This window comes from Pan paniscus, chromosome 4 (assembly GCF_029289425.2).
Source record: "Pan paniscus chromosome 4, NHGRI_mPanPan1-v2.0_pri, whole genome shotgun sequence".
NCBI lineage: Eukaryota > Metazoa > Chordata > Mammalia > Primates > Hominidae > Pan > Pan paniscus.
In genome coordinates, this window is record NC_073253.2 from 26628337 (window position 1) to 26650329 (window position 21993).

General features: G+C 37.9%; 1 protein-coding gene across 30 annotated transcripts in view; it reads left to right on the plus strand.

Moving 5' to 3' along the window:
* MEF2C (myocyte enhancer factor 2C) overlaps positions 1–21993 on the plus strand; it is a 170480-nt gene that overhangs the window by 123111 nt on the left and 25376 nt on the right. For all 30 annotated transcript variants that reach the window (XM_055112222.1, XM_034959812.3, XM_034959815.3 and 27 more), the window contains 3 exons: positions 4943–5086; positions 14232–14418; positions 17173–17220. In XM_055112222.1, coding sequence (XP_054968197.1) covers positions 4943–5086; positions 14232–14418; positions 17173–17220 — 379 coding nt within the window. The remainder of the gene's footprint in view (positions 1–4942; positions 5087–14231; positions 14419–17172; positions 17221–21993) is intronic.

The window sequence follows — 21993 nt, forward strand, 5'->3', positions numbered from 1 at the left end:
TTTCTATTCCTTTCAGTAACGAAACAGAATCTGTTCCCCTAATGAAATTCTATTTCATTAGAATTTTTGAAGCACCTGTCACCTATCATCATCAGTTTGTACGTATTTCAAGTTTTTCCGATGAGCAAATGGAATAATGCAGGGTCCATATGTCCACATGTCTGGGAGGAAAGATTCCACGTGGTTTTTGGATTACCTGTCTGGACTCTTTCTCCCATTTATTGCTTGGAATATGTCACCTTCTGTCAATCTAATTACTCCTCTAGGAAACGGCTGTTCTCAGCTCACAGTATGACAATCGCTGTCTTGTGAAAATATCCCAGAAGCCTCTGTAGTTGATGGATCTACCTCAACAGTGTCACTCTGACGTGGAAAGCTGACTTCAGTATACAGGCTTGCTCAAGATTTACTTGAGTTCTCTGAGGAAAGAGTTTCTTCAGATACATAAGGAGAGAAGCTGGTGGTTTTAGGAGATCTCTTGTCTTATCTTGACATACATGAATAAATCTTTTCAAAACGTAGTCAGTCAGCTGAGAGACAGTATATACATCTAGGACTTCCAGCCCCTGTAAAAGAATAACAATTGAAGTACCTACATTACCTGACCAGTGACACTTGTAAAAGATCAGAGAAGCTTTCAAAGGCCAACAGCAGAGATTTTGATTTTGCTAGAAAAGGGCCCGAAGGAATAATGCTTATTTATCCATTTAGTCAGCCCTTTCGTTCATATCGACTATTCATTACTGTGATAAAGACAGACTTGGCTGAATCTAACAGAAATTCTTTTGTTATCATTAAACAGCTGTAGATTTTTAATATAATAAAGATAAAACTGCTCTTATAGTTCCACATTCACACTATGATATTCAAGTTTGTGCCATCACTTCCATTTTCAGAGCTTTATAATTCCACCATAATCATTTGTTCTTGGCAGAAATGTGTTATACAAGCACTCAGCTGAGGATAATATTTTTGAACATTTTTTTCAATGTTCTTTCTGGTTATGTGATTATGGGAATTTGGAACTCAATATTAATTTGCTCTTCAGCTTTGTGTTTGTATATCTCAAAATGCTCTTTTTTAAATAACACAATTTAACTTGAATCATTACTTAGATTCGGGTGATATTCATAGCAAGATAATGCAGTCAGATACAAGAAGAATGTATTGGTAGAAAATGAGCCACATTTTTCCTTCTCATCACTGCCATTTCCTTTGTGACTCCATGCCACCTGCCTTGTTTGTTTAATAGTTTATATAATTCTTCAGGTACAAAGTGAGCCACTGACCTAATTGGTTTTTTTCATTCATAAACTGATGTGTTTTATTGACCAATATGCATTCCAACTCTTGACTAAAATTTGACATCTAAGAAAATCAATATTTTAGCTCTATTTTCATACTTGAAATTTTCCCTCAGCCTAATTTTTTTAAATTTCTACTCTTTTTTTTTTTTTTTTTTTGAGATGGAGTCTCACTCTGTTGCCCAGGCTGAAGTGCAGTGGTGTGATCTCGGCTCACTGCAACCTCTGGCTCCCGGGTTCAAGTGATTTTCCTGTGTCAGCCTCCCAAGTAGCTGCGATTACAGGCGCGCGCCACCATGCCCGGCTAATTTTTTGTATTTTTGGTAGAGACAGGTTTCACCATGCTGGCCAGGTTTGACTCAAACTCCTGACCTCGTGATCTGCCTGCCTCAGCCTCCCAAAGTGCTGGGATTACAGGCGAGAGCCACCACGACTGGACAATTTCTACTTCATTTATTTCAGTGTCCAGTGTACCACTGTAGTTACATATGAGTGAGAGAGATCTAGTCTGCACTCATCACTTCACACGGGTGGGAAAACGGGCAGGGGAAAGTCAGGCCCCACACTGTCTCCAGGCAGGAGGCAAATACTCGTTGACTGACCTTGGGCCATCATGCTTGGCCATATGGGTTTGAGACCTGGCATAGGTTTACCTAATCTCTTCATGGAAGACTTGTGAGAGATAATGGGTTAATATTTGTGGAGATCTTTCAACAAAGTGTAATTGATGTTTGAATTTTTATAAACCAAACACAATATCTACCCCCTGAAAGCTTTGTGAGAATATTTAGCACACATGTATGTGCCAGATGGATTGTAATGACAGTTGATAGGCCTCTCCTCACCCTTGCGTTCTGTTGTCAGAAATCTGCATATCAAAACAACTATAATTTTTACAATAAGATTTATTGGTTAAAAGATTTGGGTGCACACTGAAAAATGTACTGCCTGGATAAGACTATAAATTAACATTATGGAAGGCTTTAAATTAAAGGTTTATATAAGAAAATTATTGGCAGGGTGCCATGGCTCATGCCTGTAATCCCAGCACTTTGGGAAGCTGAGGCAGGAGCATCCCTTGAGTCTAGGAGTTCAAGAGCAGCCTGGACAACATAATGAGACCCTGATTCTACAAAAATAATTTTTAACCAGGTGTGGTGGCACACACCTGTAGTACCAACTGCCCAGGAGGCTGAGTTGGAAGGATTGCCTGGGCCTACAATGTGGAGGCTGCAGTAAGCTATGACCACGCCACACTGCATTCCAGCCTGGGCAACAGAGCAAGACTCTGACTCAAAAAAAAAAAAAAAAGGAAGAAAGAATATTTTTAACATGTCTTATAGATAACTTTTGAAAAATATCAAATAATATTTTCTTGATCTGACATATTTTTCTCGATACAAATGAATTCTAATGAAAAATATGTGGAATATAATGCAAAAACACTCAGAAAGTATTCTTAAAAGCTCAAAGATATGCAGAGATCAAAGCAGAAACACATCATAATACAATAGTTATCAGCCAGAAGAATGTTTTTGTGGTTGAGATAATAAGAAAAGAGTATGAAGCACAGGAAGTTAAGTTAGTAAATAAAATTATTATTCTAATGTATTGTGATGTTCTTTATAGTATTACTGTAGAAAGTCTCTAAAAGTACTTGTTATGAGTGAAAAATGATGCCTGTAGATGCAAGATAAGGGGACAGGTGGCCCCACCAATTATAAATTCCCCAAGATTGTAAATGTATATTTTATCATGCTGTGTCAAAATATTCATTTTAATATTCAAACATTTTACCACATAATAAGCTGTAACCATATGTTTATTTGTTATATTATACCACTATAACATTAATAAATATTTACAGAGCCACTGTGTATCCCAGATATATTAGAAATCATAGCTTTCTTGATTTTTTATTTTAAGTGAAAATATTCAGTGCCTCAGAAACTAATTTTAAATAATGTTACATTTGTTACACATTGATAAGAGCCAAGGAGTTTAGATTTTTAAGACTGACACCCCCCTTTTTAACTCATGTTGTTTTATTTATTTTCCCCAATTGCATGAATTAAAGATGGGGTGTTATCTCAGCTTTGAATTCCTTAGCTTGATGTCACAGCTTTTGCTTTATTTGTATGTGAATTCTGTCTTTAATAAAGATGAGCTCTGCTGAACTTTCCATTAATGAGAGACACTTAGGTATGCATCTCTTTATAACGGATCTTGGTGGTACCAGGAAAATTCAGAAATGTTGCTAGTCTATTAATAATTAACATGACAAACTGTATGATTAATCAAGTTTTATGATCTCTAAAAACATAACATTATCTCTGTAAATCGAATTGTATACAATTAAGTTGACAACCATTAGTAAAAAAAATAATAATAATAAAGCAGGCCAGGTTGTGGTGGCTCAGCCTGTAATCCCAGCACTTTGGGAGGCTGAGGCAGGCAGATCACATGAGGCAAGGAATTTGAGACCAACCTGGCCAACATGGAGAAACCCATTCCCTACTAAATATACAGAAATTAGCTGGGCATGGTGATGTACCCAGCCACTCAGGAGGCTGAGGCAGGAGAATCACTTGAACCCAGAAGGCAGAGGTTGTAGTGAGCCGAGATCACTCCACTATACTCCAGCCTGGGCGACAGAGGAAGATCCTGTCTCAAATTTAAAAAACCAAGTAAAACTCAAGACTCCTAACTTATACTTTTTCTGTTACAATGTTACATTAGTATTTATTCTTCTGTGACAGCTGAGACTAGACCAGACCCACATCCAGGAAACAGGAGGTTCAAGATGAGGCACTGACTTTTTACTTTCATGTGTCAGTCTCAGGGTGATTCCTACTCAGCTGAAAAACTAGGAGGAACCCTTGCTAGTTTGGTAGTTATTGACTTGGTTACCTGTTTTCAGTGTTCTTCGTCTTCCTTACTCAGCTCAGCTGTTTTCACTTTTCTTTCCACCTGTGTTTAGGAAGAGACCTTCTCAGTATTATAAATTTTGATAAGATTTTCAATTATATAGAACCCTAACAAACAAAAGTAGTTCTCCATATAAGCACAGCGTCTGAGCATTCTTCACCGATGCTTGGTGGGGATATTAGCTGTGTTCTCTTACACCCTTTAGCTGTCAAGTACATCAGAAGTGGAGGCTGTGGGGACAGGACACCACTAATGCCAACCATTAGTTTAAATTCACACTTGGATCTGTTTCCAACATTTCTGCTTTTGTCATCATCACAGGTTCGGAAATCATTGTGTAACGTCCTGATTTCTGATTTTTCTGTGGGAAGAGAGTGTTGCAATTTGCCACCTTAATTGTATTCTGCTGTAATTGTCTCTCACTAGATATTTGAAGCACGTAAGAATTCTGTATCATGAAACTTGAGTCCTTATACCCTCTGTTCATTGACTGAATTTAGTTGCAAGAGGAATCTTTCGCTTTTATTTTTTTAAACTGCTGATGAGCACTCGATTGAAATGACTCAGCTTTCATCTGTGGTTTCTCTTCCCTAATAGAATAAAGCATATGTAATAACCTGAAATACTGGACAGCTTGAACTTCTTTAATGCCCCTGAATGTCTCTTACAGCCTTTGTCTAGGTTTGAACTTTCCAAATTATGTATTTCAGACGTTGAGAAAGAAGGGCCTTAATGGCTGTGACAGCCCAGACCCCGATGCGGACGATTCCGTAGGTCACAGCCCTGAGTCTGAGGACAAGTACAGGAAAATTAACGAAGATATTGATCTAATGATCAGCAGGCAAAGATTGTGTGTAAGTACTCAGAACACCCTTCATTTTTTTTACTCTTGATATTTCTCTGAACCTGGCAGGCATTGAACAAGAAAGAAAACAAAGGCTGTGAAAGCCCCGATCCCGACTCCTCTTATGCACTCACCCCACGCACTGAAGAAAAATACAAAAAAATTAATGAAGAATTTGATAATATGATCAAGAGTCATAAAATTCCTGTAAGTACCAAAGGTAGATGGCTGGTCTGCTGATAACTGCTGCAGTAACATACCTTAACCCTCTCAGTGATGGCTTTCTCTAAGACTCTTCGGAAAGTCAAACAGATAAATAGCCATCTCATCCCACGGGCAGCTCATTTAGAAAGCAAACCCTAAAGGATGCTGAGATTATGTAATCTAACAGAGTTGCCATCGAAAAGTTCATTCTGAGGTAGAACAGTTCACAGCAGGAAGAGAAAGATTTATGAGACACACCCTAAATTTACACAATCTTTTAAACACACAGTCCATGCAAATCACAATACACGAGTAAAACACTGGAACCTCCTTCCAAGCAAGTTTGAGAATTGCTATAAAATACATAGATTATACATTGTTTGCTAAGAGCAGATACTCAAGTGGGTCAGCAATTCTTTCATGTAAACTGACAATCATCACCTAAATAAAAGCTGATTTCTGAATAAAACTTCAGCCCCTCTCCCTATACATGAAATTCAACAACAGCACTGAAGGGTTAAAGCTAATGCTCGCTGCAGGGAACAGACTGCATGAAACCTAATGGTAAGATTTCAACATGTTTGTGTGCTGGGGTGATTTTAAAGCTTTATCAGAATATTATCCGCTTTGCCACCAACATTTTCCATGCTTTAACATTTGGCTAATTTTTGTTTTAACCAAATGAAAAAATTCTAACAGTCAATCATATGCCTTGCCAGATATTTAAGAGAAATAACTGCATGTATTATTTTGTTGTCCACATATATAGGAGGAAAGTACATACTTTTTATTAGATTCTGTCATCAATCAAATAATGTTAATTTTGTGGCTTAAAGGGGTGAAACCCAAGGCTCACATACCTTCTGAATAACTAATGTTAGTGTCTGAACCTTAATTGTATACAAGCTCCTCAGTAGGCAATCAGTTCCTTTTGAAAAAAGTTCATTTTTTGTAAGTTAGCAAAACAGCCTAAACCTGAGAAATGAGAGAGACTGAAGTGAAAATATGTTTTGGTGATTACAAGTGCAGATATGTGGGGACAAAGCTCGAGGCCAAATTCACAACTGCACCCACAAGATAAATTAATACTTTACCATAGTAGCTGCACACTCAAACCTGAATTGAATTAAATTGAACACTTTAAAACTTATTTACAAAATGTGTGCATATTAAAATTTCTATCCTTATAAATACCTATCTGCTTCTTTTGTTAAATGAAATGTCAGCAGTAGAACTTTTGTTGAATCAGAATTATTAATACACTGTATCATGAAGGAAAGCTAAGTGCTGTAAATTCTTCAGGGTTTCATAAAACTGACTATTAAATGCACACATTCATAGTGGGCACTTTATGAAATGGAGTATTTAGTATTATATGCAGCCATGCATACTTGTTATGTCCAGAATTATTAAATAATAAAATATCCATTGGTATTTTATTTTGCCTAGAAGAAAAAAAGAAGCGGCTCATTTGGGCCAATTTTTATTTTTATTTATTTATTTTTATTTTTGAGAAGGAGTTTCACTCTTGTTGCCCAGGCTGGAGTGCAATGGCACGATCTCCGCTCACCGCACCCTCTGCTTCCCGGGTTCAAGCAATTCTCCTGCCTCAGCCTCCTGAATAGCTAGGATTACAAGCATGTGCCACCACTCCCGGCTAATTTTGTATTTTTAGTAGAGATGGAATTTCTCCATGTTGGTCAGGCTGGTCTCAAACTCCTGACCTTAGGTGATCCACCCGCCTGGGCCTCCCAAGGTGCTGGGATTACAGGCGTGAGCCACTGCGCCACGCCATTTGGGCCAGTTTTTAGTTCTTATGGTCTGAGTTTATCTTGCTATATAATACATTGGTGTGGAGCAGCTGTGCACTAAGGTTTGTAAGTGTAGGATGTTAGGGCAGAGTACCTTAGGTGTGTCAGATAGTAAGAATCCCCTGCACAGTTGGAATAAAGACAGATATATGCAGTACTGCTGATCACTCAATGGAAGCGATCATATAGGTGGAGTTTTAACCCCTACAGTTCTGGAAGAATGCACATTGGATCTTTTTTCTCATACTTTAGGGAGAGAGACATGCAATACACACCTGGATTCCCTCACAGGATTTCAGCCTGTTACGTAAAGAGTTCAAAATCAAGATACGTGATTTCTTTTAAGGGGTGCAGTGGTGTGTGATAGGGGCTGAAAAACCACATTAGAGTTTACAGGCAGAGCTGTGAGAAGGAGCCACCCAGCTCCGAGCTATGCCACAGAGTCTTCATCTCTTTAGTAAGTGCTTCAGTCTTCACGATGAAAAGCCCAGTTTTTGCACATCGCTCTGAGTTGCTGGAAGTCAATTTTGTTGAAAGTTTCCACAGCTGCTAAAACATTTACAGCAGGGCAAGGACACTCTGCCCTTTGTATGTAGAGAGTGTCTCCACCTCTTTAAAAACATTACAAGACTGTTTTTCTATTTCGAAGACCCAGTTTGAAGAGTTTCCCTTTTAAAACAGAAAATTTAATATTGCAGTCACCTGTTGGTATACTGTAATTTATGCCCATATTCCTCAATTACATAAAATAATTCATGGGTGATTTGGAACTGTGTCGAGCAGCATTTCCTCATGCTGGGTTTGCCATGGTTCATGCTGGGCTTCACAGCAAGAGAAAACACCTCCGTCTGAGGAACCAGCAGAAGTTAGGAAAGGGGCTGAATGAGAGGCGGGTGCAAGTTGGTTCAGAGTAAAAGGGAAGGGAGGAAGTGGAAAGAAACAGTATATATTTTCTTCAAAATAATGGGCTGTGAAGAGAGAGAAATAATGTTGTATGTAGGATCAAGGGAGGAGTTAAAATGAAAGCGCTTGAGATTATTTACATGCAGAAGAGAAGTGCTTGGAAGAAGGAAAAGATTGAACATACAGGTACAATGGAGATAGAATGGCAAAGCCTCTCAAGGAAGGGAAGGAGGATGGGACCTAAACAAGAAGGTGTTACAGATGGAGCCAGGTGTAGCTAAGGTGGTAGCTGGGTAGAATTACGCTGAGTAGGTGACCATATAATGACCTCTATTTTATTTTTATTTTTATTTTTTATTTTTTGAGACGGGGTCTCACCCCGTGCCTCAGGATGGAGTGCAATGGCGTGATCCTGGCTCCCCTCAACCTCCGCCTCCCAGGTTCAAGTGATTCTCCTGCCTTAGCCTCCCAAGTAGCTGGGACTACAGGTGCCTGCCACCAGCTCTGGCTAGTTTTTGTATTTTTAGTAGAGATGGAGTTTCACCATGTTGGCCAGGCTGTTCTGGAACTCCTGACCTCAAGTGATCCGCCCGCCTCGGCCTCCCAAAGTGCTGGTATCACAGGTGTGAGCCTCCATGCCTGGCTATTTTGTTTTTTAATGTATTTAGTTTAGCTTCTGTAGTTAATTAGGGAAGGAGGAAGCAGGTGATTGAAAAAGGACCGAGAAGTTAGACATCATGAAGAATAGGAGATGGAGAGGGAATGAACAAGTCCATGATAGACTTGTCAGGCAGCCTTGAGGGAATTTAGATAACCAGCATTGGTACTCACAAGTCATCAGAGTTGTATGATTTTTTTTTTTCCTCTACTACAGCCCAGCAGCTGGTAATGGTTAATCAAAATTTAAAGGTGTCATTAGTGGCAAAAAAAGGGTGGGGGGAAGATTCAGTTCAATCACTCACATTAAATAAAAGAGGGCCCATTAACTAAAAATATTTTACTTTAACTATTTTATTTGATTTTTTTATTGGACTTTTCCTTGTGGTAAGTTTGGGAAAATAGTGGGTTTTGGATGAGAGTTCAGATACTTTTCCGATTATGACTCACTACAGTAACCATGATCACTTTGTTCAGGGATAGAAACTAAAAGTTTTTTAGCTGTCATGTCTGTGTCCTTCAAAGCTGGGACCGGCTTCATGGGCCCTCGACTTGGCCCTGTTCTCATAGGGCTGCACTTGGTTAAATACTCTGCTGTCATTGTCTTGAAGTTCTTAATACTTTTTTAAAAAGGGCCCCCATGTTTTCATTTTGCACTGGGCCCTGCAAATTACATAGCCATTTCTGCTGACAGCATTTCATTTAATCACCCCAAATTCTCTCTTTCTTCCTATCTTGAGTGTTTGTAAAAGTTGGAGCCTGGCCCTGAAGTCTTTGCAAGTTTGGTGTTTTTAACTACTTTTTGGCTTTCATTTTTTAGACAAAAAAAAAAAATTGTTTAAATGTAGATGCTTTCAAGTTTCCTAATTTTGAAAAGTCAAGGAGAAAAAGAATAATGCCAATTTCTTGGAAATATTTATATGTGATTATAGCATTTGCATTCCCTAAAACGTTTAGAGCAGCTTCATCTCTTCATGGATACAACCATTTCGTGCCTTAGATAAGGAAATCAAGGTCAAGGGAGATTAAATGACCTGCCTGGTTAAATGGCAATTTATTACATAACCTGGACTGTAACTGAGATTCCTGATAGAAAGGCCAGTGTTTATTCTGATTTTCTAAAATATCTTCTCAGTGTGCTCATTTTTAAGCTTATAATTTGCTTTCAAAATTATTATAGATAGTTCCTTTAACTCAGAAACAGAAAATCTAATACCGTATGTTCTCACTTAGCAGTGGGAGCTAAACAATAGGTACACATGGACATAAAGATGAAAATAATAGACACTGGGGACTCTAAAAGGGGGGAAGGTAGCAGGGCGGGGTGAAGTTTGAAAAATTAGCTCTTAGGTACAATGTTCACTATTTGGGTAATGGGTACACTAGAAATCCAGTCCCCACCAGTATGCAATATATCCATGTAACAAACATGCACATGTATCTAAAATAAAATTAAATTTTAAAAAATTATTATAGGTAGTTCTTGATACAGATAAGGAAACAAAGCAAAAGATTAATAGAATACAAATGATCTTGGTATATTTTATGAATTTTGAAATTTTCAACTATACTCTGATACCATAATTATATTTGACTGCTTAGCCAATCACAAAGTAGTTTTATAATAATCATTATCATCCAGTTGTTTCTGATCCAGAATTCTAGAAACTGAAGAATTAATTCTTGGGGATAATAGTCAGAGGAAGGAAGGAGTAGAATGACTTTCACTGACCTGCTTGTTTGGATGGTTCTGAACTCATTACATAATTATTAATAATCCTCTTTATTTTGGATGTGCATATAATCACCCAAGGGTAAGGGGATATGGGCTTTGCTCTCTAATGAGACACAACCAACATTCTATAGCATATTCAGGGAAGATATAGTTTTATAGCAGATCCTTAGATACCTAGTAACAGTTAAACATTTATAAGTAGTAACAGTGAATTCAAATTAAAACATTTGTAGCCCAGAGATGGCTTTAAATACCAACTCTAAGCAAATATGGAAAAGAAGAGTCTTTAAGATTTATTTTTTCCTAAAACCTGAGACACTCCAGTGTAGATACTCACCCACATTTCATGAGAACCCATTTAGTTTATTATTTACATGGTCCAAAGATAATAAACTGCTAATATCTAGCCCTTATTAGAACGATTTCTGACTACAGCATTTTATTTCTATCCAAAAACTTATACTGTGTTGCATAGTGTTTGGTAGCAAAAGCAACAGACTCAGTCACTAGTTAGATGACTTTGGGTCACTTACTTAAACTTACCAATTTGAAAAGGAAAGAGTTATATCTATGGTCAAGGGATGTTTAAAAGGTTAAATCATATCATGTATGTCAACTATACAGCACAGTGCCTGCTCAATAAGTAATATACAGTAAATAGAAGCTTTACTTTTGTGTCAGTAGAGTGTCTTCCTAAAAATTCTCCTTTGAAGAAAAATATTAAGTTCGTATAATAAGAAGTAGAGTAGGCTCTGCATTGCCTCACAGCAAAAGGGCACTATTTAACCAACATCATAAATGATTTTATAACCAAGGAGAAAGAAGAGCAGGAGAAAGAGATCAGGATATGGGCAAGGGGCAGGACAAATTGCAGGATTAAATAGGGTGGTCAGCGTGGGCTTCCAAGAGAAGGCCAGATTTTGAGCAGAGACTTGAAGGAGGTGATGCAGTTCATCATGGAAATGAGGCAGGGAGGCAGAAGGTGTTAGACAATGAGATAACGGAGGTTGGCAAAAGCTAGAACTTAATAGGGCCTGTGGACCCTTGGAAGAAAAAAATTCTCATCTTGAGTTTTTATTCTAAGATGAGAGCCCTCACAGGTTTTGAGCAGAGGAGTGTTGGCATGACTTAAGCTTTTAAAGGGTCAATCTAATTTCTGGTTTGAAAATACAAAGGATGGCAAGGACCGGAGCAGGTAAATCTATTAGGACGTGACTGCAGTTATCTAGGCAAGAGATGGCACTGCTTGAGCCAGTGTAATAGTCACACCCTCCAGTCATTTTGATACCCAAAGATAGTCCAACAGATTTCCAAAATGCTCCCTAAGGAGACAGTCCCACCCCTGTAGAGTACCGGTGTTCTAGATCTAGAGAGTTACTATTATGGCCCAAGGTTGCAGCAGGAAACAGATGGCAAACTCTAAAGGGTAATTGAAGAGAGTTTGTTAAAAGGACTGTTTACAGATGGGTAGAGTTAAGGGAAACCTGAGAGAATAATGAAGTACATTAGGGCTTGCAACCTAGAAGCTGTTCCTATCTCTAGACCTGAAAGAGTAAGTGGAGGGGAAAAGTACCAGATCACAGCAAGATCTATGTGTATAGGAGAGAACAACTCAAAAAGAGATGGGGTCTTCGCTAGAGAAACGCAGCCTCAGCCAGCCTGTGGCCCAGCAAGGATGATGCCACTATAAAAAAATACCCTGACTTCGCTCCCCTCCTGCTCTCTGTGCTGTTGCTGGTGCCTCCCCCACTGACCAGTGGGAAGCCAGAGGGCAGGAGAGCCTGGTTGATGCAGTCTGGAGGGTCAGCTCCTGGGCACACAGTACAGTGGAGTGGCTAGAGGGTGGGTCTGGATGGAGCAAGTGGGGAATATACCTAGTAGAATCACTTTACTTTGTTTTCTTGGGTATGCTAGAGCAATCCTTATTTGGCCTTTTAATGAAGAAATACAATATTTTATTCATGCTATAGACTTCAACTTTACAGCATATGCTGATTTTTTGTTGTTAAAAGAAAGGGGGCTGGACATGTAAGGCCAAATTCATTATTTGATGTCTTATCAAACATTTATATTCCATTATGTCATGATGTTTATCCAAAAATTATTTCCCCTGTTTACTGTAGATAAAGCCTAATAAAGACTGACCATATTACTTATATCACTTGAACATTTTTATTTCCCTCTAAAACAATGACAGATTGGGCCAGATGTGGTAGTTCACACCTGTAATCCCAGTACTTTGGGAGGCCGAGGTGGGCGGATCACCTGAGCTCAGGAGTTCAAGACCAGCCTGGGCAACATGGCAAAACCCCATCTCTACTAAAAATACAAAAAAATAGCTAGGCGTGGTGGCACATGCCAACCACTACTTGGGAGGCAGAGGCAGGAGAATCACTTGAACCAGATAGGCAGAGGTTGCAGTGAGCAGAGATGGCACCACTGCACTCCAGCCTAAGCAACAGAGTGAGACTCTGTCTAAAAATAATAATATAATCATAAAAGTAAATATGAAATGAAATACAAATGAAAAATCAAAGATGTGTGAAAGAAAAGAGTTTTGAATGTAAAGCATTTGCTCTTGTCAAGATTGACATGTACAGAACATGGAAGAAAAGAAAAATGGGAAATAAATAATAAGGGAGCATAAACATAAACAAAGAAAAGTATTGTGATCATCACCAAGATAAACAGAGAAATATTACACAGAAAGATATATGATGCAGGCCAGCCAACCAAACAGTAACAGAAAGTGGATGTTAGCACTAAGGGCAAACAATAGTAAAAACAAAATGGGACCAAAAAAACCAACCAACTGAGCCTCATGCACATATGCATTTAAATTTGCACAATAACTTATTGAGAACCCCCAAGGGAATGCCTTAATGCCTTCTATAAATCCTATTCCATATATATGTCCATTTTATATTAAGAATGCCATATGCTTTGATACCATATGAGTTCTCTGGCATTATATTCAAAGAGTATTTTTACTTGTAATGCTTAAAAAAAAAGTAGCTACAATTATGTTCCTATGTTCATCTAGTTAGTACAGCAGAAACATAAACATGATTTTGCTTAAATTGACAAAATAATTACTCAAAAATCAATCATTGAAACCTGGATTAATCTAATTAGACATCCACACAGCTTCAGTTCACTAAATATTTGCCAACTTTCACAACTGAGTTACAGGTCTTGCCATTTGTCAGTGGCGGTACATACCAAAATATGAAGCGTAGTGTTTTCTGAATTATCACTTCAAAATGTGAATTATTGAATGATACATGTTCTGTTGAATCTTGTATGTTAAAATGCCTATTATCTTTAGAGTTACTTTTAAAACATAGACTTTTAAAAATTATAATTAAGGTATATGTGCTATGCACATGCTTGGAGATGATTTTCTATCATTAAACTTCTACATAAATATGCTTCAATAAGCAATTAAATCAAAGGCTTCGGTTTGCATTTTAATCCTTTTTCTCTGTGAAGTCATCACAATCAGGCACCTTTGATCTTGCAGTCATTTCTGGCACCAGATTCAGATATCACAAATGAACAATTACTACTTAATAGAATGGAATCCAAAGACAATGGAGTCTAATGAAATGGGGCTTTGTTTTAAACAAAAGTGAAACGTTTTTTAATGGTTGCAAAGAAGGAGTTCTAAGCACATTTAAGAAATCAATTTATGATCTGAACATCTTGAGAGCTCTTCTTAATGGTCTTCTAGACACAAAGTAGTTTGGAATGTAGAATTTTTCTTGGAAAAATAAGGGCTGTCTTGAAGAGCTTCTGTTATTAATTCTTTTCTTTTACCTATGTTTTGTTTTCTGTTCCTGCAGGCTGTTCCACCTCCCAACTTCGAGATGCCAGTCTCCATCCCAGTGTCCAGCCACAACAGTTTGGTGTACAGCAACCCTGTCAGCTCACTGGGAAACCCCAACCTATTGCCACTGGCTCATCCTTCTCTGCAGAGGAATAGTATGTCTCCTGGTGTAACACATCGACCTCCAAGTGCAGGTAACACAGGTATGTCCTCATAAGGATGTAATGCTAACAGATAGTTGGAAGGAACCATTTTCGGCAAAGCCAACACTGCTTTATCTACGAGATGTTTTCTGGTTTTCCACTTACTCTCCTTCATGGCTTACCATCCACCCCCGAGCTAGGTCTCCTGCATGATAGAGCCTAAATTCTTTAGTATGTTTTTCGAAATCTTTCATAATCTGCCGTTTATCTTTTTCATTCTGTCACTTATCTCCTCCTGTGGCTATATTTTAACCACATACTCTCAAACAGGATGTCAGATATCCTTTCTCCACACTTTTACTTCTGCTCGTCCTCCCTGCCTAAAATGCCATTTTCCCTCTTCCTCCTGGCCAAGCTACCACTTCTGTGAAACCTTCCCCTGTGTTCTGTGATAGTATTTATCCCACTTAGTTATTTGTTATTTATTATTTGGGTCATTTTTTTTTTATTTATACAGTAACTTATCCCACAAAGGACTTAGGCAGAAAGGAAATATGATAAGATAGCATCATTTGTAAGACATGTGAAATAAAAGCAAAGCTGAGTCAGAAATGAAGTTAATTAAACACATGTACACCTGCCCCAAATTTGTCTCTGCACTTTTACTTGCTGTTGTTCAATTCACAGTGTCCAAGAGAAAAATAATTGCTCAGAAAAAGTTCATCCATTCTTAGTACTTAGAACAATCAGAATACATTATGATGAATTGTATTTAATATATGTCTATTTTGATACTGGATTTAAAGAACATTTAAGGGAAGAATGTTCTCTTGATTTGCTAAACTAACAGTAGGAACCAAGTCAATGCATATTGAATATAACAAAATTATTCCTTTATATTTCCAGAAGCAGCATCAAAAATAATTGTATTTCTAAGTCACATACAGCAAACCATTATATATTTGCATTTCATATTTTTAAAAGTACTCTATAGGAAATTTTTAATATATCCTACATACACATAGCTGTATGAAAATAGTTTATTCATGGAGGAATTTTCCTGTAGAATACTTATATATCTGCCTTACAATTAAAACCAAACATGTATTACTATTTTTGTTACAGAAGCTTTATATAGAAAATACAATTAAATTCATCCAAATAAAAAATTTTAATCTTGAGTCTGGGAAATGTATACAAAGGACTTCATTGAGCCATTCTCTTGACTTTTGAATATATTTGAAAATTTTCGTATGAATTTTCAGTAACCACATGTATTCCTTTCAGATCATACTAGAATGCAGTTCACTTTCCTATTTGATAAACTCATGCTCATTTTTTTGAATTTGATACGGTATTTCCAAAATATTATCTGATTGGAAATAATAAACATTTGCTTAAATTGTAACGAAGGCCAGATGCAGTGGGTCACGCCTGTAATCTCAACACTTTAGGAGGCTGAGGTGGGAGGATTTCTTGAGCCCAGGAATTCAAGACCAGCCTGGGCAACATAGAGAAACCCCATCTCTACAAACATTTTTTTTTTTAATTAACTAGGTACAGTGGCTTGTGTATGTGGTCCCGGCTACTCGAGAGGCTGGGGTGGGAGGACCACTTGAGCCTGGGAGGTTGAGGCTGCAGTGAGCCATATTCCTGCCACTATACTCCAGCCCGGGCAACAGAGCAAGCTCTGTCTCAAAAAAAAAAAAAAAAATCGTGTGTATATATGTATATATATATAAACAAACATTTTCTTTTAATTCCAAAACCTGAACCAACTAATAATTACAGAGTATCACTTAGAGGCAATTAGAAAATCTAGATGATATTCTCACTATTATTCTTTTGACTGAATGTTGTTTTTTCAAAACTAAAAGTAATTTTTTTTTTTTTTTTTTTTTTGAGACGGAGTCTCGCTGTGTCGCCCAGGCTGGAGTGCAGTGGCACCATCTCGGCTCACTGCAAGCTCTGCCTCCCGGGTTCACGCCATTCTCCTGCCTCAGCCTCCCGAGTAGCTGGGACCACAGGCACCCGCCACCACGCCCGGCTAATTTTTTGTATTTTTAGTAGAGACAGGGTTTCACCGTGTTAGCCAGGATGGTCTCTATCTCCTGACCTCGTGATCCGCCCACCTCGGCCTCCTAAAGTGCTGGGATTACAGGCATGAGCCACCGCGCCAGGCCCAAAACTAAAAGTAATTTTTATGTTCAATACCTTATTGAAACATCTTGACTCTCATAAATAAACATTGCCAAATTTTAACATACTTTCTAAAGTTAGCAATGAATAAGCATATGTTTCTTAATTTGTGGCCGGTGAAAAATTTGTTATATTGTGTCAGTCAATAAGATTTGAGTAGTAAATGTGGGTAGATTCATGAAACGATCAAATTTCTGGACAATTAACATTGCACAAAATTAATGGCATAAAACATATTTACAAAGAACTAAACATCAAATGTGAGGTCATCTAAGCATATAGTAGACCTTACTCTTTCTTTCACTTTCTATAAAACATCTGCTTAGGGAAAACCTAGACTTAGAAATAATAAAAATGCAGAGACCAAAGACTGGATTTTTTAAAATGTAACTTTCTTAGAAAAAAGATTCTGCAAAATGTCAGTGATTGAATGTATTTTTAACGTTTGAGCACAGCATGGCACAATAAAACAAATGTCAGCCATCTGACTTGGGTTGTACTTTACAAGTTTATGACTATTGCAAGAGGACAAAATACTGAGGTTGCTGAAGGTAAAGTGTTTTGTTCTGTGGGCCTTTAGCCTTTCTCGTTTTGATCTTCCTCTTTAATCCATAGGTGGTCTGATGGGTGGAGACCTCACATCTGGTGCAGGCACCAGTGCAGGTAAGCCCAGACTCCATACTGCAGTATGTATCATTGTTCTGAGTTCTTCTACTAGGTGATTTGCAGGACAAAGTCTTTTGAACAAATAAAGTTAAGAGATCTGTGAGAGGCATGGAAAAATGACACCAAGAATTTTTAAAGCACTTTTCTGAAGCAGGAGTGGTTAAATAGTAACTTAGAAGAAAACTATTTATTAACTAGAACCTTCCTTAATAAAGCTTCAACTGGTCAGCAGAGAATTAAGGGCTCTGATCCAATCAACTTAATCCTGGATACCATCCTTGGACACAAGAGTACCTTTAGCAAACCATACTTTTTGTGTTCTCTGTTAATCATTTCACATTAAATGTGAATCATTTTCCAGCCAAAGAAGTATTGAACTTCTGTGCATTTCTAAAGAAGAGTACATAAAGAAAAGGAGGGGTTAAGATTTTAATCATTCAACAATACTGTTAATAAAATAAAATCACATTGGCATTAAAATGAGCTCTTAGACAACATGAATATAATGCATCCCAAAAAGACCCTAAAATATATTTCAGCTAAGAACTTCTTACACTGTGACCAATAATTGTCTCAGTCACATTTCTCCAGGTTTCCGTGTTAATTTGTAATATTGAGATTATTGAGATATCGATGTCATTTTCAATGCAGAGGCAAGATAGCACAATACTTTCAAATGCCAACTGCAGTTCACTATTGGCATAACAAGTAACCATGGTAATTTCTGCAGCTGGAACATGCTACACATTTAAAATAGTAGGAGGCAGGCATGAATGACACAAGGTTATGTTTGAAATGTCAAAAAAAATCAAGTTTATTGAAATAGCCATGGATAGCCTAATTAAAATATTTTGCCAGGGTCAAGTAGAATAGCCTGCTAATTATAAGAAAGAAGATAAAGAAAATTGGTTTACAAATACATTTTTATAAATATATCTATTTGAGGGTAGAGTTTCTATGTTCTGATGCTGGCTCTTCACTAATTCACTGAATAATGAAGAAAAAGTATTAGACCTACACAGTGATTAGCAAACAAGATGAATAACACTAGCTTCCTATTTTATATATCTTTTGAAAATTAGGTCGAGTCAAATTAGTGTGTAAACTCACGTAGTATTTTGCTGGACATGGAAATGAAATTTTTTCCCTCAAAAAATACTTTGTGGTTTGTAGCCTCAAAATGAGAGAACCAGATCAAATCCAGACCAATGTATCTTGGATCCAAGTCTCTGCCAAACACTATGATTAGAAAGAATGGTGAGGACTGAGAATTGGGTGGTCACAAAGACCAAGATATAAGAAAAATGGTTTAGATGTTATGATGTTTTACCCAATATCTCACTGCACCGATTTGCTTGCCATTATGGAAACAGCTAGTAGTGGTTCTGAAAGTCATTAAAAGTAGTAAAAAAAAAAAAATGTGGAGGAAAACATGGCCTACTCAGCTTTGATGGAAGTGGCTTGTTACTGCTTAATAGCTAGAATGCTTTGGAATCCTATATTGAAAATAAAAAGTGTTTGGTTGTTCAATTATTCTGTCATTGTCAATTCCCAGACAGTTGGCTAAGTTTAATGATCCTCTAGGGATAGAGAAGACTCTCAATACTGTAAGCATAAAAGTTTGACACATGTAGGATATAGTAACATGGAACTAACAAAATCTTATGCACTTAGCAAATTCATCCTCTTACCTCAGGACCTCTACCATAGGTATGAGAATCTTCTAATTCAGAAATAGAAGAAAACCAAAAGAAAGATACTGAATTACTCCACCCTGGTGATAATAAATATTATATCTTGATTGCATATTATAGCTACGAGCATGTAGTTTTCACAGTTTCTATATAGCTGTGAAAGTGTTACCCATATTTTAAAAATAGAGGAAGAAGCCCTTTCTAACTCTGGTCCCAAGGAACACCTGTTGCAGATGCCACTTAGTCTCAAGCTTAGCTGTCATGTCCTACTCATAAACTCAGCCATCTTCCCCTTCTTTCTCATGCCAACCAGTATCATATGTCAGGCTGAATATATCTGTGCTGATGTCAGAGAATCACATAACACCAGAGGAAAACAAGGCCAGCCAGAATGTTGCTACATTTTCAGAGAAGAAAACCAAAGCAAAAAGGCCAAAATATAGCTTCCAAATTTTGCATATTGTCATTGAAATTCAAGGTTTCAGATAAAGTTTGAAACTCTTGAGGCCAAGTGGCGAGACTGCAATTACGTTACTTTTTAGCAGCTGCAGTTTTTTTCTAAATCAAGTCATCTCACTTTGTAAAAAAAAAAAAAAAAAAAAAAGTGAGAGGGAGGGAGAGTCTCATGAGGCAAGGAAGTAAATTGAACATTTATTTTGTGCCTATAAATACTAAAAGACCAAAAAGGTAAGCATGCTTTTTTCAGCTCACTTTTATCATAAAGTGTAGCATCTTTCCTATCCAGTGTCTGAGCCATCCTTTTCTCATCATACCATCATCCAGTAAGTTTCTAGAACATCCTAATTCATCTCCCTGCTTTATATTGCATCCTGCTCCAGTCTCCCCAGGACTGCTTGTTCTTTCTTAAAACCTTGAGCTAACTGTAGGTCATCATTCACATGCCAAAAATCCAGCCATGGCTTCTCTTTCAAAATTAACCGTGAATATCTTATCCCTGGGCCCATTCCTACTCTCCAGCCTTAACCTTCTTCCCTTCTGCCACTGCTATCAAGAACCCGGCCCTCCAGCTCTACTAACAGTAGACATCTAAACTGCTCTTACTGTGCACTCTACCAAAAGTATCATTCTCATAATAGTCGTTTAAAGTAAGTGTTCACATTATGCCCTTTCTACAGATTAGGAAACTGAGGCACAGGGAAATTAAGTAATTGCCCAAGGAAGAGCCCAGGTAGTCAGGTCCCATACTGTGTGTTTATATGTGTGTGTTTTGAGACAGTCTCTTGCTCTGTCACCCAGGTTGGAGTGCAGTGGCGCGATCTAGGCTCACTGCAGCCTCAATCTCCTGGTCTCAAGCAGTCCACCTCCCTCAGCCTACTGAGTAGCTGGGACCACAGGCATGCACCACCATTCCTGGCTAATTTTTTAATTTTTTTTCCTTATAGAGATGGGGTCTTGCTATGGTTTTCAGGCTGGTCTTGAACTCCTGGATTCAAGCAATCCTCTCTCCTTGGCTTCCCAAAGTGCTAGGATTACAGGCGTGAGCCTCTGCACCCGGCCTCAGTGTGTGCTCTTAATTGCTACACTGTGCCGCCACTTGGCAATGTCACAGCCGCTTACTCTTACCTATGCAATCCTAGCACGCCTTTCCTTCTTCTGCTTCATGCTATTGAGCACTCTTTGTCATCCCACAGAATTCAGTTCAGCCATTTGAGAAAAGCCTTTCCTGACTCTAACAGACAAGTTATGCACCTCTTTCCTGTGCTTACATAGTAGCCTGTACCAACATTACATTTCTCATTGCATTATGATTGCAACATCTGGGCACATCTCTCTAGGACGCTCAGCTCTGTGGAGGCAAACTCTTTCTTATTCAGTTTGTATGCCCAGTTTAACACATAAGTGTTAGCACACAGCAGATACTTGGTAAATGTTTGTTAGCTGAGTAAGGGAAAAATAGATCTTCTAGCCATGAAGTTTTAATAGTGTTGATGTAAACCAGAAGGAACATTTCAAATAAATTATGTAATTTTCAATAAAAAAAGATATACCCTTGATCTGTAACTCACAAAAATAATGTATTCTTCTGAAACAGTATACAACGAATGTTTAATTAACCATTTGATTAAATGGCTGAGTACCCTGGGCCAATAAAGCAAAGTTTCATTAACTCCTCTAATATTCTTAACGGAAAACCTGAAGAGCTGACATATAGTAGTAAATGAAATGTGGGTTGGTATCTCAGACCATCACAAATCACCTCTTAATACAACTTCTTATCATCACTTAACTTGAAATACTTTCAAAGATGAAGACAAAGGGTAATAAAGAAGTAGCAGGATGGAGTTGTACTCTTGGTATAAGAGAAATATACAGCAAGTCATTATAATACATTAGTAACAGTGACTTTTCTAAGGTTTCAGTTGATGGTTATTCATCCACTACTTAATTCTTTCCTCTCAACAACCTAAATGAAAAGTCACTGCTTTTAAAATAACATTTTGTCATAACTCTATAAAACTTTTTTTTTTGAGACGGAGTCTTGTTCTGTCACCCAGGCTGGAGTGCAGTGGTGTGATCTCAGCTCACTGCAACCTCTGCCTCCTGGGTTCAAGCAACTCTCCTGCCTCAGCCTCCTGAGTAGCTGGGACTACAGGTGCACGCTGCCATGCCCAGCTAATATTCTGTATTTTAGTAGAGATGGGGTTTCACCCGTTGTCCAGGCTGGTCACAAACTCCTGAGCTCAGGCAATCCGCCCACCTCGGCCTCCCAAAGTGCTGGGATTACAGGCGTGAGCCACCATGCCTGACCACATTAAAGCTTTTAACATGCTAATCTGAGTGGTTATTGATGATGGTAAGATCAAGTTCGGTTGTTTTGTAGTCATTAGATTTAATGGAAATAACCATTAGCAGAGCAATGCCTTGTGTTGGATTATTCACTATCCCGTTAGTATCCTTTGTTTTCACTTTGATAATACGATTGCCTTTTATTGAGTAGAAAGGACCAGTATGCTCAAGGAGTTATTGATTCATAGTTGAGATCAAAAAAAGAAAGAGAAAAAAGAAACGAAAAACCTTTAGGAATTCATTTGAACATTTAAGATAATTTTACAAT